Source organism: Amia ocellicauda, chromosome 17 (assembly GCF_036373705.1).
Source record: "Amia ocellicauda isolate fAmiCal2 chromosome 17, fAmiCal2.hap1, whole genome shotgun sequence".
NCBI lineage: Eukaryota > Metazoa > Chordata > Actinopteri > Amiiformes > Amiidae > Amia > Amia ocellicauda.
Window position 1 is genome coordinate 13049794 of NC_089866.1, and position 17512 is coordinate 13067305.

The 17512-nt window shown below is 41.6% G+C and overlaps 2 protein-coding genes across 4 annotated transcripts in view; both read left to right on the plus strand.

Moving 5' to 3' along the window:
• cacna1ha (calcium channel, voltage-dependent, T type, alpha 1H subunit a) overlaps positions 1–9820 on the plus strand; it is a 100043-nt gene extending 90223 nt beyond the window's left edge. The window contains exons 31-33 of the mRNA XM_066690199.1: positions 758–926; positions 2544–2722; positions 3543–9820. Coding sequence (XP_066546296.1) covers positions 758–926; positions 2544–2722; positions 3543–4748 — 1554 coding nt within the window. The 3' untranslated portion in view covers positions 4749–9820. The remainder of the gene's footprint in view (positions 1–757; positions 927–2543; positions 2723–3542) is intronic.
• A 1240-nt stretch (positions 9821–11060) lies between these two features.
• On the plus strand, positions 11061–17091 carry ccdc97 (coiled-coil domain containing 97). Of its 3 annotated transcripts, none has more exons than XM_066689611.1 (6): positions 11061–11192; positions 11667–11818; positions 13455–13779; positions 13907–14158; positions 15871–15997; positions 16203–17091. In XM_066689611.1, the coding sequence occupies exons 1-6, from the start codon at positions 11183–11185 to the stop codon at positions 16321–16323; spliced, it is 987 nt and encodes a 328-aa protein (XP_066545708.1). In that variant the 5' UTR covers positions 11061–11182; the 3' UTR covers positions 16324–17091. The 3 variants fall into 3 exon arrangements, with proteins under 3 accessions (XP_066545708.1, XP_066545710.1, XP_066545711.1); XM_066689613.1 differs by having other exon boundaries at positions 15874–15997; XM_066689614.1 differs by lacking the exon at positions 11667–11818 and having other exon boundaries at positions 11067–11192.
• The last annotated feature ends 421 nt before the right edge of the window (positions 17092–17512 follow it).

A 17512-nucleotide genomic window follows, 5' to 3' on the forward strand; every position in this document is an offset into this window, starting at 1 on the left:
TCAGTGTGCCGGCACAAGAGAGAAAAACATAATATATTCCTGTGAACCTTTCAGTGGGCATTAGTAGGCTGAGTTTAATCTCCTCAATTAATGTGTCTCCTGACAACCAAAAAGTTTCTTAAACAAATTAACTTGTATCTGCATTAGCGTTACACTCGCTCAAGACAATGCTGTTCTACCACATTTGGTTTTCCCAGCGATTTAAAGAAGACATCACACTTCCAATTTGCCTTGGAGAGGAGAGCTGTGAAAGCACTCCTGCTTCAATTTCCTGTTGCCCTTGAGACATTCAACTGAATAAGTGGATTTCCTTTTTGTCCAGTGTATTTAGCTCAATTATGGGGAACTCAATTTCAAGAGGATGCTGTCCCTTAGTCCTTTCATTAACAGAGATGAATGCCCGATTAATAGTGGCATGATCACATTAAAAACCTTTTTTTTTAATCTCATAATTCTGTAAAGGGTACAGGACACTGTGACTTGACTGTATGAGCTTTGTTAAATGCTAGTTAGTCACAGATAACCAAAACATACCTATTAAACACATATTTGGGATCTTAGTTTGTTAAGCACTAGATAGTCTGAAATTATCTCCATCTATGCCAAATGTTAAACAAATTAGCAGCCAACCCCCATTTATTTGTATCGACAAGACAACCACAAAAAGGCTCTGATCAAGCAGTCCTTCGCCGAGGCCCTGCTTCTCAAGGCATGTGACACCTTCCAGTTGAAGATGCTTGTATTGTTTGTGTTGCAGGACGAGGCACTCTACGGACCACAGGAGAATTTCCTGTCCGTGAGGAAGGTGTCTGTGTCCAGGATGCATTCCCTGCCCAATGACAGCTACATGTTCCGTCCTGTGAGGCCAGCTAACGCCCCCTACCCCTTACCGGAGGTGGAGCCCTGTGAAAGAAACTCACAGTTAGGTACTGAAAGTCTTTTGTTAGTCTTTTCTTCTCCCTGTACTCCTGCTTAAGCTCTTCCCCTGCATATTTTAAAAGTACTATTGAAGAACTCCCAAGTGGCTCATACACACTATGTGCAGGATGTGTCTTCTAACAATTGACCCAGGGCTGACAGGGTGGGGTGGATAGTAGTCACTCAACAGAACAGCACACATTAGCCACTCCCTGTGGCTTCTCGAGTGCCTACAGGTTCTGCTCATTCACAGTGCCATCTGCATCGAATCCTCTGATTGGTGAATAGCTGGGCTGTGGGCACACTGAGCTCAGAGTGTGAAAAATAGCAGATGGCTTTCACAAACTGCCTTTTGGAGGACACATGTTTTGTGTTGTCCCTCCTGAAGCATGGAGGTGTAGTCACGAATCAAGACTGAAAATCACTTTCTGCTCAGTGTTTGAATAAAACAGTAGGGAAAACGAAGTAATGCGATGCAGTGACCCAGCTGACAATTTATCATTGAGACTACATTGTCAAAACATTTTGCTGATGTGAAACTGCATTTTCACTCCCAGATACATCAGTACGTTTTATTCAACACAAAATACAATGCTGATGCAACACAACCTCAATGAGGTGAGTGTGACACTGTTTTGAAATGACACACTTCAGTATATAACATTTTGTTTGATTTGTGTTTAATATAAAATAATGAATGATGACCATTACAATTGTTTATTACAGATTTAGTCCCATGAACAAAGAAAAGAAACATAAATAGAATAAACATTTGTGTAAATGTAAAACACAGCGTTCATATAGCTTACATGAAACATGTATTAGGAAAGTGATTTAAAATACATACAACTAGAGTCTCGTACATTTCTGTCACAGAGGTTATTTATGTCTGACAGAATCAAAACACCAACATTGAATAAATGTTTCAAAGGCATTTGCCACAGCTGTGTGTTAGCTGAGAAATCAGTATAAGATACACGAGCACATCAAATATACACACTGAATATACTAACTATACTGCTATACTGCCTTTGGAATATGATAATGAGGTGATAGCATGAATACATTCATTAATGTCACCAGTGAAGGACAATTCATCTCATACTTAGCCAACCTGACAATTTAATCATGACCTTATCTACATTCCTGGTGCCTCATGCAAGTTTATCCTGGTAAACCTGCCACAGGATGTTTGCACTTTTTACCTGACTGAACTGCAGTTAAATCCAGGTTCACTGTGCTTAACCTCACTGGACCAGTGGAAAACCATGATGTACTGTGATAAGTATTTGCTTATTTACTGTGGTAGACCGTAGTTTATTCATGGTAGAGTGTAGTAAAGGCATGTTAAAAACTTTGGAAACGACTGGGGAACTATGGTACAGCCATAATAAATACATGTTTAAAGGGCTATGCTATGATAAAATTACCCTGGATTGTCATGGCGTACATGTTTTTTTCTCTACAGTACAAAATCATATTGTAACAATCCTATGGCTTCTTATCTGGGATTGCCTGTGATTGATTACACCGAAATCAACTAGTGAATCAGGGCCTTCAGGATGTGTTCCCAGGTGACGTCATTTCAGTGAGAGTTCAAAAGTGCTTTCCCACTGTCTGCCCAGGCTCTGTCACCTCAGTGAACTCCCAGCTTGCTGAAGGAGACTGCCAGCTGCGAGTCCCGGTGTCACCCCCTCCGACCAGCCCCGTCTCCCCCACCTCCAGAAACGGCAGCTTGTCCAGGATCGCACCCCCACGTCTCAGCCCCTGTTCCCCCAGCTTCAGCAGACTGCTCCGGAGACAGGTAACACTGTGTGTGTGTAGAAATATTGGAACAAGACTCTTTCTGCACATAAAAGTCTTGTACCAGCGGCTTTGTGCTAAAGAGACACAGGTCATTCTGGGCACCAAAACCAGACTGTATGAACTGGACAACAGTGTCAACAGGTGGAATGGCTATATTGCTGGAAATGTATGATAGAGAGTGGTTCAAGCAGAATAGTGTTGAAATCAGATTCTCCCTGAAAACTGTGCTGTGGGAAGAATGGCACAGTATCTGTTAGGCCATCTGTCAATAAGACTGCAGTAATCATTAATGCCAAGGCCTGCACCCTGGTACTGTCAATACACTGTGGACAGCATTTACATGTAGAATTTTGTCCTCAATTTTATTAGTATTCTGTGTGTCTCTGTATGCATTTGTGCAATGTGTATTGTGTGTTTTTTAAGGAAGGTACTGCTAAACAAAACAAATGCACATCCAATTTCGTCCATGTCTGAAGCATGTTTATAGCACATACTAACAAAGCAGCCTCAATGTGAAGATCTTTATTTATGTTGTTGTTCTTAAATTACTTTACAGGTAGCTAGATCTAAAATGTGCGTGGGTAGTACTGAGCTGGTAACAAATATGCCTGGATTTATTTTTGGGCTTCCTGTGTCAGTTCCCTGTGACTTTCATTGAAAACGCTTTGTCAGTGTGTTCCACTTGTTCTTCAAGTGTGGATGACATTGTATATATAGAGAGATGAATAGATAGAAGAAAAGTCTGAAATGTTTTATTTTGACTGTGCAAATCCACATGGTCTATTGTGAAGCCCCTAAAACTCTCGAATTGTTTCCAGGAGGCCATCAAGACTGACTCAATTGACATGCAGAGCAGCGACACAAAGGACCACCTGGAGAGTCAGTGCAGCGACAGCCTACAGGGTAGCCTGGCTCTGGCCGTGCCCCTCATCTCGGCCCCCAGCAGCCCCCAGCGCTCCCCACTGCTCCCCCGTGCCCGTACCTCCAGCGTTCATACCCACCGGCAGGTATACAGCCAGCACAGCATCCCCAGCCGGACCTCTAGCCAGGCCAGCAGCAGCAACCACAGCAACAGCGCCAGTGCCAGCCCCGGCAGCTCCATGTTTGACTCCATTGACCCAGCGGACGAGGAGGTGCGGCACATCAACAGCTCTGCCAAAGACTGGGGCGGCCCGGCCGAGGTGCGCAGCCACTCTCTCTCTCCCTACACCACCCCCAGCATCCAAGTCCCCGTCCCGCTGAAGAACTGCAGCAGTACCACCAGCCTGGCGGGCTCCACCACCAAGGACAAGGACCTGAAGAAGTTCTACAGCGTGGACACCGAGGGCTTCCTGGCCAAACCCTCCTGGGCCGATGACCCCCGCCGGCACTCCATTGAGATCTGCCCCCCCATCGACGACGATTCGGCTTTCGAGCAGCCCGAGGACGAGCAGAGCAGTCCCCCGGTGCGGGGCCCCTCGACGTCTCCCTGTGGCCTGACTGCCCAGCGCAAGAAGAAGATGAGCCCCCCATGCATCTCTATAGACCCCGCCCTCGAAAACGAGCTCTCGGCCCCCGCCGCGTCGCTCACCAAAATCTCAGAGAACAGCATGCTGCTGCGGAGAAGGACGCCCTCCTGTGAGTCAGCGCTGCAGAGGGACTCTCTGGACCTGCAGGAGCCCCAGCCCCCCACTGAGCCCCCCAAAGCAGAGAGGCGCCCCCTGCCCTCCTGCCGGAGCGAGAACCTCTCTGTCCCCCAATTCTCCTTCGATCAGTCGGACATCAGCTCGCTCAGCAGCATGTCGGACATTCTCTCAGACAGCGACCAGTCCACCCACTCCTGCTCCATCTGTTTCGAGCCCCAGCCCGAGGGCATGGCAGGCTCAGAGCAGCCGAAACTGGACCACTTGAGTGTCCAGCCCAACGAGGGTTCGGGGAACAGCAGCCAGACTTTGCTCAGCATCAGCAGGAGTCCTCTGAGGAAGAGGGGCCTGGTCCGCATGGCAAGCACAAGGGACGAGGACACTGACAATTCTGTCGCGTAGCCAAAGTGTTCGAGGCGAAATCTTGGGCCTCCTGTACACAAGCCAACCGGGAATGGCTGCTCTGAACTTCTTGCTCTACGACCCCCACCCCCACCCCCTCTAAATTCCTGTAATCAAAGTACTGGGGAGTAGATCTGAAAAAAATATATATTTAAAAAAATGGGATATGCAATTTCAGTTTTTTGAATGGAACTTGGGTATTCTTCCCGCAGCTCAATCACATTGATTTGGGTTCAGGATATTACATTTTCCTTTAAATGTTCTGCGTTTGTTTAAGGTCTACTTTTCTAATCTGGCACTCTATTGTGCTGAGGCACGGTATGGCAAAGTGCATCACTAGACAAGAGCTGTATGTTTCCTTTTTTCTGTATATCTTGTAGTGTAAATAGAGGGAAATATTGTACTGGTGAAGAAGAAAAAATAGCTGTATTCATATGCACATATTTTTATAGATAACCTGTAAACATTTTGCACACATCAATTTGAATTTCAAGTTGGTTGGTGTTTTCTGTTGTCCTCTTGTGAATGTACAGTTGTTGTTTTTTTTTTATTTAACAGCAGTTGGTTTAATTTCAGCCTGCTTAGACAACCTACTGAATCTTTACTTTCAAAATTTATTTTTTATTTTTTTTATCGGGGAGGCGTGGGCCGAGGGGGGTGGGAGGGTTGTGTGGAATGTTTATATTAATGAAATCCAGTGAGAACCAAACCGCTAATGAACTGTAGCCAGTGTGCAATAATTGATGTACAGGGGTTGGATTTACTAAAAGAAAAAAAAGGCATTGAGAGCAAAAAGTATCATCAGTTTCCCATGATGGTATGAGCCTACAAATCAGTCAATTTTTGTAGGGGTATTTAACTCAGGAGCAAAGGCTGAGCCGCTTAGTGAATTGGAGAGTCAATATGCAGTTCTTTGCTTGACATCATCAGTAAATCGCCCTAGATGCTTACTATAGAGTGGGAGCACTAAGGGTTTTATCCTGGACAAACAGTTTAGGACAGACGGATGTGTTACTGTACCACTATACAAAGACTTGACTTAAGGACATAGATGCCCAAGTCCTTTTTTCTTCTGAAACCATAAATAAGCACAGGCAAAATGTCAACAGGGTTATCACAGCGGGCTCTATTCTCAAATCATTAATTTTGTTTTACATTCAATTAACCTTTGTTCTCCCATGAAGATACGACTGAATTAAACAAAGATCTGGAAAGCTTGGCACTTTACTGTTATTTACTTACAGATGGAAGACAGGAACAACTACATTGTAAACTAAGAAAATAGTTCTATATTATAGGCAGGCCTTCAAAATGAAACCTCACCCTTTGAAAAGCAGACAGACAAGCTCCAAAGAGAAATGGAGAATACAGGATAAATCAGAAGTAAGAGTTGACATGGTGACATGTAGAATCACACTTGGGGCTGAAAGAAGAGCGAACTGGGATGAAGACAAAGCCATCGAGATGCCTGTTGGATCGTATTCCCCGAGTGGAATGGAAACATTACACTATTCAAATTACCTTACATTTTGTGGGAAAGGCAAATAAGAGATTCAACCATCGTTTCGGTCTTCTCTAGATATCCCTCTTGGACATGTGAGAATAGAATCCACTGTGGTCAGTGCTTGGAGCATCTTTTGTATTATGTCAAGCCTCTGTGCGTATGGTTACTTCAGTGGAAGCAGTAACACATTGAGATGTTTCCCCTTGATACAGTCTAGATCCAATCACAAGACATTAGGAATCAGAGTTGTGTTCCCCAGACTTGAGTATGAATGGAAAATCAAAAACACTTAGTCTTATGATCTTGGAAATGAAAAATGTATTTCCAATACAGTATGTGAACCATATACCTTCATGGTCTTTCCTTTGAAGTTGATATACAAGATGAAATAAGTCAAATTCACACCTGAAGCATATTAGTCAAGTTTGAGCTTTTTCACCCGTCATTCTTCCCTTGAAAGATTTCTCAGGTTGATTTCTTCCAGAAGAGACAACACGCTTGTCAGTACTCTCTGCCTGGCTGCTCTCGCCTGGGACTGAAATCCTGATAGAACGAACAAACACACAAACACAGGAAAGATTTAGGAAAGTGTCTTACAGGACTTGGTTATTACATGTCTGGAAGGACTGAGAAAGACCTTTATTTCTCCTCTTCTTTAAGCCCTAGCAACTGTATTTGAAACAATACATTTTTATAATCGGAAACTTTGGAATTCAATATAATATTACATTACAGCCTTGATAATGTGCCTTTGGATTTAACTGCTGTAACATTTTTTAGGTATAGTGGCTGCTATATATCTACAAGAGGAGATCAATCAGAAACATTGTGTTCTTTCCTTTTGACAGTAGACCTAAAAATATAGAAGGGAAAAACTGTTGACTAATGAACACATATCTAAAACAGTGTGTAAAGTATCCTTATCAAATAGGAAGACTAAAGCTACTTATATTATTAATATTACAACAATGAGAAAAAGTCATGTTTCTATTCCAGCTGTTGCATGAGTACAGTATCCCTTATTCATTCGTACATAATACTACACTTGTGTTTATGATATCAGATTGCCAGACTGCATGGAAGGGAAGGGATGATTTTATTATTAGTACACAGATTTATTCAGTAACCTGGTGGTTGGATTCAGGCTTTGCTCCAAAGAAAAGGCAAATTTATCTTTCTTTCAAACAAACTTTAGTAAACCCAGCCCTCAGCATTATATATATAGGAAGACTATATATATAATGTAAAATAAAAAATAAAAAGTGTCCTATAATATCCAGGTGTACTGTCTGCAATAATCTGCATAGAATTGTGGGAAACTAAGGAAGAAGGTGAAAGCTATTAATATTCAATTAATTGTATTTTTGCATTTAAATTATTACTTGTTATCATGTAATGATTTAATAATTGTTCTAGGTGATGTTCACTGTGCTCTTATGAAACTAGCTGAGCATTTTTTCTTAAAGCAGGGGTGTCAAACTAGTTTTATAGAGATGGCTTTGTGAACTATTTCTGTGACGGACCTAGAGGCCTGTCATTTATACTATTCTACAAACCGATTTAGGATTGCATGAAGCATACAGACCCATCCATACGCATCCACATCTGTAAACATACCTATACATTTGGCCACATGTATAGTCCAATATATATTCCATAAACATAAAGAACATTCCAAATACGGTTCAAAGACTCCCCGTGAAATTGGCAGGAAGATGTTACCCTTTTCAAGATACTATAACATGTTATTGATTATACTTCAAATCAATGTCAGATACATACTGTTTTGTTGTATCCTTCCCTGGAGAGCTTTGTAACCCTTCATATACCTTCATTTGCTTTTCAATCCCCATACATTTTACTGAAAATCATGAATTGTACACCTAATTATAACATATGGCTCTAGAATAGCACTTTTTTTGCAATACTATGCATGCTCACTTATTTCCTAACTGCAATCACAATGTTCATGTGTAAATAAAAACCCGGTGTACAGGAGGCTCTGTTAGCTACAACAGTAGGAAACGATCCTGTTTGTTTCTGTGTAACTTAAAGCACTGATTGCTTTTGACAAATTACTGCTGGACTTGGAGTGGGCATCCATAATTAGGGATGCATTTGTATTGTCAGTGCATTTAGGGCTGCAATGCTGATCTGAGATCCCATTTCTTCAGCACGCCTGCTTCATTTGAACACAAAAAATGCAAATGATCACCACTACAGTATATTACACTCACCGAGTAGAATCCGCAGTATGGTTCAAGATTTTTTTGTATCAGTATGTATTCATTGTGCCGCTGATAACTGTGAGATTCTCAGCTACAATCTATACACCATTGTGTTTCAGTATAAAGCTGTAGAAAAGACAACTTAAATCCTCAGTGGTGAGCCAGATCATCACAATCAGAAAATGCTATTTGGACTAAATCAAAGCCCCGTATCCAGGATATCCCCCAGGCCTGATGCCATTGAAAATTGTGAAATGGCACCAAATGTGATATTGTCTGTAGGCAACCACTATGTTTAAATTACTGTGCTGATCTGAACATTTAGGATTCTAACAATACCTGGCAATGGCATGTTAGAATGAAACAATGCACGAACGCATACAGCATGGTTTTCAATAAGGGCAAAATATGGAGTAGGTCACAAAGTGATTTTTAAAGCCTGATTAATGTAATCAAGCCACTTTATGTATGTTTGAGGGTGCATAAGGTAAAAACTTGATATATTTAAATATAAACCCTTTGAAAGGATGTTATTAATTGACTTGCATGAGTTTTTAGAAATTACCAGCTTCTTATTTGAAAATCATGCTAATTGTGGCCATGCATTCACTAACGCCAAGTAGATTCAAACAGGGGGAACTGCAAAAACTATTTACAAATATTCCATGTAAGGTTTTTATTTGGGTTTTTCTTTTAATTACATTTCAGTCTTTTACAGACCAGACAGGTTATGATATGCTATGGTGATGTTGCCTCCTAGTAATGAAACAGTGATATCAGGTGTCACAGAGGCTTTATGCACTAATTAATTCTTTCAGAAGGGTGTGAGTGTGTGAGTGTGTGTGTGTGCATTCTGAATAGTTTGGACCTCTTCAACCTTCCTTTTAAATGTCAGTGTATTAAGTTCCATTGTTTGAATAATATAAGGTTAAATCAACCCTGTGAAAATTGTCTGGAGAACTTAAAGTGTAAAATGAGGGGGTGTGTAGAAACTACCAGGAATGCTAATTTATGTTTTTGTTTGTTTGTTTGGTCTGAAGTTTATGGGCTGTCCTGTCTCAGTGTTCAGACCTTACTGAGCTGTTATCATGTCGGCCACACCTAGCCCTTAGACTGTCTGCTTGACACCCCTGCTTTGGAGTCACACAGTACACAATAAAAAATTGAACTATTCCTGTAATTTAACTTTTAACTGTTGTTTCTGTACTGATTTTTGGTTTCTTGCTGATAACCAGGTAATACCAAACAGATTTTTATCATTATTACAATTATTATTATTGCTTCAACGTGCACAGAAACCACAATGCTTCTGTCATAATTAAAAATGAAAAGAGAAAAAGTGTAGAATGTTCTTCTTTACCTTGTACAGTGATGTAATCATACATAGTCCAGAGTTCAGTACACATTTCAATGTATTTCAGCATTTAAGCACATCTCCTAATATACCCAAACTAGCAAGTAACATAGGCCTTTTAAAGGGCTCATTTATAGTGTAGCAGAGTACATATTTGTTTTAGAGAATAGCAGAAAACATTGAAAGTAATATAAAAAACTAAAATAAATGAAAACTTGTGGGGGTTGGTAAATACCAATTGTACAAGTGTTGCAACCTGAATAATGTTTGGACACTTTAATAAAATATAAGTGTTTTGCAGGACATTATTTTTCACTTATTTCTTTATGGGTTATGGATAGGTAAAGACATCATCGCATTTAAAAAATCTTAGCTGGGATTTTGAAAGGACGAGACATGGTATTTCAACTAACAATACACATATCTACAGTGGTGTGTATCTTTCTTTTTGGTAGTTTTTAAACCAACTGGATTCCTTTACTAATTACATTGTCTAATAAAGCACAAATCATGCATTTATTTCTATACCACTCACATGCTTATAATGCGGGCTGTATCCATATACAGGTATGTGATGTATATTCATATACATGTATGTATGTATTATCAGTATGTTAATTTTTGGTTTCTCATGATTCTGTCATAATTTTACTTAACTAACTAAACAAAAACGGATTTTGCAGAATTAATCTTCTGATGTGTAAAATTAACGTCACCTAGTGGGTAGATATCGTAGAAACAGTTGTCCACATCCTTTACAATAGCGACACCTACTGTTATACATTCACGCTTCACAATCGTGCTGTAAAAAGGTAACAAGACACGCAAACGAAATTAAACTAATAATAAAATATACTTGAAATGTGTTTTGTGCAATAAAAGTATACGTGGCTCTGATGTTAATATGCTTTTGAGACCAAGTATTCGGAGTGTTATTTGGTTAAAACTGCCCATGTGGCAGACAGAGACTACCAGACCTTGACGGCGCTGAGGACGCCGCCTACGAATCCTGCGAAATTGTCTTTATTGAACATGTAATTTCACATTCATTTAAAATAAACAATACACTATCACGTGGATTTTTAAAAGTTTAACATATATTATACCTTATAGTTTTGTTTTGTAAGTAGTTTTTTTTCTTTCAAATGCACCGTTATAAGACCCGAATGTAACCAGTCAATGCGGAACTACAGTTCAGTTCTGCTCCGGCATTTCCGCTGCGGACCAATAACACCGACGGACAAGCGGAAGAGGGCGGATAGCGAGGGCGCAGTGTGCTCCGAGGTGCTCTGATGGGGGTGAATGTGTATTTCATGCTCATACGTGGAATTATCCCAGGTCCGACACGATGATCTCAGGTAATGTTCATTTTACTTCCCTTCCCTAAATGTAAGTGCCTGTGTTTGGAGTAGAGCTCGAAATAGCAATGTACAGATCGTTATGCACAATTACTACAAAACCACATTTGTCTCAGTAGAAATAGGAATCAAATGAGCTGAACATGTAGTGGATGTTAAGGTAACACAGTTGAGGACATACAGGTTAAGCGAAAGTTTCTTAGCTGTCAACTATTTACCACAGGAGTATTAACGAAACCAACCCGTGGTCCCCGGCTGTAAAATGCAAAACGCGAGAACAGGTTGCTGTTGATTGTATTGATATGTCGTTTCACACGGTGTACTGAAATAAAGCGGTCAGGGATTAACGCAATTCATTTATTTTAAGAAAATCAATCTATTACTTGTCTGTACTACAAGGGTGTAATTATGTTACATACTCTTTTTTTGTTTGTTTTATATATATATATATACTTTCTGTTCTTCACTCTGCAGCTTTGTGGGGGGAGATTGACCCCAAAGAAAGCACAGGCTCTTCTAGCCTCAGCAGTGAGGTTGCTGAATTTCCCCCAACAGTCAATCAGAATGAGATTCAATGGCCGGTGCAACCAGCTCCTGCTGAGGACATTGAGGAGGTGGAGAGTGAGGTCAGTGAGGAGACTGGAGAGGTGGTTACATATTTGTAAGGGTAATTTACAAATGCTAAGAAAGCACCGCTTACAAATCTGTCTCTTCTGTGGCTTGAGATATACAACGATCAGCCATAATATTATGACCACCGACAGCTGAAGGCACACTGCGAATAACACTGATCATCTCGTTATCATGGCACCTGTCAGTGGGTGGGATATATTAGGCAGCAAGTGAACATTTTGTCCTCAAGGTTGATGTGTTAGAAGCAGGAAAAATGGGCAAATGTAAGGATCAGAGTGACTTTGACAAGGGCCAAATTGTGATGGCTAGATGACTGGGTCAGAGCATCTCCAAAACTGCAGCTCTTGTGGGGTGTTCCCGGTCTGCAGTGGTCAGTACCTATCAAAAGTGGTCCAAGGAAGGAGAAGCGGTGAACCGGCAACAGGGTCATGGGCGGCCAAGGCTCACTGATGCACGTGGGGAGAGAAGGCTGGCCCATGTGGTCCGATCCAACAGACGAGCTACTGTAGCTCAAATTGCTGAAAAAGTGAATGCTGGTTCTGATAGAAACACACAGTGCAGTGCAGTTTGTTGCGTATGGGGCTGCGTAGCCGCAGACCAGTCAGGGTGCCCATGCTGACCCCTGTCCACTGCCGAAAGCACCTACAATGGACACGTGAGCATCAGAACTGGACCACGGAGCAATGGAAGAAGGTGGCCTGGTCCGATGAATCACGAGTTCAAGGTGTTGACTTGGCCTCCAAATTCCCCAGATCTCAGTCCAATCGAGCATCTGTGGGATGTGCTGGCTAAAGAAGTCCGATCCATGGAGGCCTCACCTCGCAACTTACAGGACTTAAAGGATCTGCTGCTAACGTCTTGGTGCCAGATACCACAGCACACCTTCAGAGGTCTAGTGGAGTCCATGCCTCGATGGGTCAGGGCTGTTTTGGGACCTACACAATATTAGGTAGATGGTCATAATGTTATGGCTGATCGGTGTATATATTTGTGACACCGTGTGGGCTCTCAGACAGGGTTTAGGAAACACAGAGGCATCGGTTGTGGGGAAATAAGTGCTTTTATTTTCCACACAGTGTGCAGGTGTTCTCAAGTTTATTATGTGACTGTTTCATGGGATATTTGAGGCAATGATTACATAGTGATACAGACAAAACAAATGATGTGTGGATAATTGAAAGAAAGCAATGGCTATTTTCTGTTTCGTTACAGACAAAGATTAGTAATATAGGGAGTATAGAGAAGACGCTATTTTGTGCTCGCCCTCAGTACATCTACATAACATTGCTGCTTGCATTCTAGCGTTTGACCTGGGATTTGAAGCAATGTTATGTGATCATTCTTATACAAAAGTAGCACTGCATGGAGAGGTATAGTAAACTGTGATACAGACTATCAAAAACCATGCCAAGCTAAATGAATGCATGGTAAAACTATGGTAAATCCAAGGAAGAAATGCCAAATCTCTCTGCTCATGTCCTGTAGTAAACATTCATAAGAGCAGTGCTGTTTGTTTGCAGTCTTCTGATTATACTCTTCAGCTTCTCCAGTAATGGTTTCAGATGGGACAGACACCTTGTAAAGTTAGCTTCCTCCTCTCCTCCTCCTCCTCTCTCCCTCCCTCTCCAGGAGGAAGGCACTGACCTCTCAGATATGCTGCAGGCTGTGGCAGAGAGCGCCGCTCCTGTGAAGAGCCAGCAGCTGGGGGAGCCCGACCTGACGTTGGCCCAGCGGAGAGCCGTGCTGCTGCAGCAGTACAGGACCAGGCCTCTGGTGTTCCTGGAGCGCTACCAGGCTCAGCTGAGGCCCGAACACCTGGGGTCCTTCGCTCACCTCCGTTCCGACTGCCGGGCCCAGCACTACTGCAGGGAGGTGGAGAAACGCGCCTCCAACCAGGCCAAGAGAACCAGGGTCCGCAACCACCGCTACGCTGCCCTCAGAGCCCTTCAGCAGGGTAGGAGAGGCAGAGGAGCCTGGGGCGGGGGTGGGGGGAACCGGGGAGAAACGGAGGATTGAGCCGCTTGGCCGGTGTCATAGCCTCCCTCATGCCCTGTGTGTGTGTGTGTGTGTGTCGTCCTCAGCCGGCCAGTATTTCAGTGAGGATGAGATGCGAGCCCGGGAGCCTCTGCTGTACGAGCAGTACATCGGCCAGTACCTGAGCGACGAGGAGCTCCTGCAGCGCTCGGCGGAGGGGCCGGCGGGGGGGCCACAGGGCCTGGCAGACCTGCTGCTCCACTCCTACCAGGAGGGCCTGATCCAGAGCCGGCTGCAGCAGCAGCAGGACACAGAGGACGGGGCCGTGGAGGAGACGGAGGAGGAGGAGGAGGAGGAAGGTGAGAGAGGGAGATGGAGAGGGTTTGGGATTGTTGGTCTTTTAGGTTTATTTCGTTTTTGCCGTTTTATTCTTTCTCATTGAATTGATCTTGGCCCTGATTTTGCAAAGCTGGTGCAGGATTTGCTGATGTGTCAGGGCAATACAGATATTTACCAAAGCTGCTGTAACATCCCTAGGGCTCGTCAAATCTCTCAATGGCTGCAAAAGCTCGATAAATAATCGTATTTTGGAAAACTGCAAACATTTATAATTAAATTAGGACTGCTGGTCTTTTACCATCATGAACCAGACTGTCACTGAACCTGATTTCCTTAGGTGAAAGGTGTCTTATGTAGATGATTAAAGTAATAGTTATCATACGAATATTATTTTATTAATATTTTATTTCATATCGGATGCTTTCACCCAGTGTTCACCAAATATATACAGTCAATAAACCTAACACTGTAAGAACAACTTTAGTCTGAGTGAAAAAGTGAAATTAAATTAAATTAAAACTGAAATGCTTTCCAAGCAGTTTTTACACCTGCATATTGCATATATAACACCAACCAGGGTTACATCCATTTCACTAATTCAGTTCCCTCGCCACGTGAATTCCTTCAATTCAATTCCTTCTGCAGATCCATTCTTACAATTTTAATTCCATCACATTTTCTAATTTAAATTGTTATGCTTTAAGCTCTTTGAAATGAGTATTTTTATTGCAGCAATGGCTGCTGTCATGTTAAAAAAAAAAAAAGTAAAATAATGGGTTTAAAAAAAATCAAAAGTATATAAATAAATAATAAATACCTCTGAAGTCAAAATGTGTGGTTTGTGTGTGTTTACGCCTCTTCAGTGTGTCAAGAGTTTCATTCTGCCAGTACAGAAGTTCTCATTATAGAAATCCACAAAGAGCACATGTTTTGTTAGTTGTGTGTGGGTTTGTGTGAAGCAGAACTTCAGGGTGAGTCTGTTTCAGTGAATCACTCTGTCAGTGTCTGATGAGGTATCGGTGCATCAGGGTGCCAGTGTGTGTGTGTGTGTGTGTGTGTGTCTGGCAGTGCGTCTATCACTCTCTGTGTGTGTTCTTGTATCGGTGTGTCAGAGCAAGTGTGTGTGGCATTGAAATAGTGCATGGTTATATCAGTGCATCACACTTTCTGGTAAGGTGAGATTGAATTAATTTGTCAGTGTGTCTGTGCCAATGTACGCATGTGTGTCAGTGCAGCCGTTTGTCAGTGTATCATTGCGTTGGTGTTAACAGTGTCAAGTAGTTTGTCATAGTGTAAGGGTATTAAGACATAATGTTTCAACCTTGTATAACTTCATGCACCCCTAAGGCCTGGCTTTGAGAAACTCAAGCACTCCAGATGGAATATTGTTACATCACTTTTCTTCTTTAGTTTAGAACTAATGTGGATATGTAGATTTTTATTTTTAGTTCTTTTCAAACAAAATGTAATTAAAAAAAAAAAAAATGGTTCCAACCCAAGTATTATTGTGTATTTCATATTATAATTTGGAAGTAACTTCTGGACATATTTGACTTCCATGTATAATCTTCAGAAATCTTTAGGAAGCATGTTTTCCTGGTGTTTTATGCAATTAAAAATAAAAAAGCGATTAGTTTTAGGTCTTCAATCAGTAAGAGTGTGTCTTTCCATTGGTGTGTTGGTGTGCCTTGCAGAGCGTTAGTGTGTCTATGTGTCTCCCTGTCCCTCCCAGAAGGCCATGTGTCGGGGGAGCAGCAGTGGGAGCCCAGCGCAGAGGAAAAAGCTCTGTTGAGGGAGGAGTTTGTCAGCCGAATGCACCAGCGCTTCCTCGATGGCAAAGACCGGGACTTTGACTACAGGTCAGCTGAGAGATCCAAGAGAGACTGCCATTGGTGGGGGAGTAGTGCTTTGTCACTCTGTGCCCGGGGTGTTACAGTTGTATGTGTTGGGGAGATGGGCAGTGCGTGTGCAAGTGTGACCGTGGATCTGCTCAAAGTGCTTCAGTGGTTTTGTACCATGTGTAAGAGCTGCTGTTCAGTGACGCTCTGTGTTTCTGTGTTACAGTGAGGTAGACGACAACCCAGATTATGACAATCTGGACATTGTGAGTCGGGATGAAGAAGAGCGATACTTTGACGAAGATGAACCAGAAGAAGACGGGGAGGAGGACGAGGAGATGCAGTAAAGACAGATGTGCTGTGAAGAAGGCAGACGGATGCAACACAAATGCAGGATCCTCAAAAATACATTTGTACAAATAACACTTGGATAAATTTAATTAAATTAGATCAATCCAGATTGAGTTTCTGTTCAGTACAGCCTAAAACCAAGAGTCCATCCTAATGTATAAAAAACAGATGAACGACTGAAGAGAACTGAATTCTGCACCAGCACTGCTGCTGGAGTGAATGATGTTTATCCGTTTCTGACAATTGACACGATAAGGTGTTTTGTTTCTAACCTAACTTATTGTCAGGTTCACCATAATTCAGTTTTTTGTTTAATTGATAAACAATGTTCATTTTTACAAAGACATTGTTGAGTTATTTTGCTTTTGCTATTTTGCATTTTCCCTGGATTTTGTACCTCTTATTCACACGTGTAAGTGTTTCGTGTCCAGGTGTAACATAAAAACGTCAATAGAGGAAGAGATTGAATTAACTTCTATTTATATAATTGAAAGTTCTGTGAGTCTTTATAGACAAAGAAATACAATTTGCATTCATTAATTGCACATTACCAGTTAGAACATTTGTTCCCAAGTCAGCAATGTTCTTGTAACAGAAACATACATTAAATGTTCTTGCATTGATTCACTTGTATTTTCTGCAAAGTAAAATCAATTGTTTGGGTTGTATAATCCGCTCGTGAGATTCAGCAAAAAGCGACTTCATTGTCTTAATGACATATTTCAGTATGAAAAACAAAATAAACTAAAATAATTTTGTACCTCTCCAGTTCTAGTCTCTCACCACTTCCAAGTATATTTTCAACTCACAGTCTAAACCCACATCTATTTCCATCATAAGTTTATTTCCAGACACAAGTGCAGTCCTGAGCATGTATGTCTGTCTGTATAAGTTTCATAGAACAATTAATCTTTTTCTTGTGAATCTACCAATTCCATAGAACTATTCATACAGTTACAGAAAACTGGGAATTTTAACAGGTATTGTGTTCAAAGGTTATATTTCATGCAATGTTTTTTATAAAAGGTGTATAACTGCTTTATAATCTGTTTGTTCATGAGCATATAACTCATTGTCTCAAAAAGCAATTCCCAAAGCATTATGGGATGCAGTAGATACAATACGTGAAAGACCAGCATATGTGCTAGAATATATGAATAATGAGTAACGTCCTAGTAATTTAAT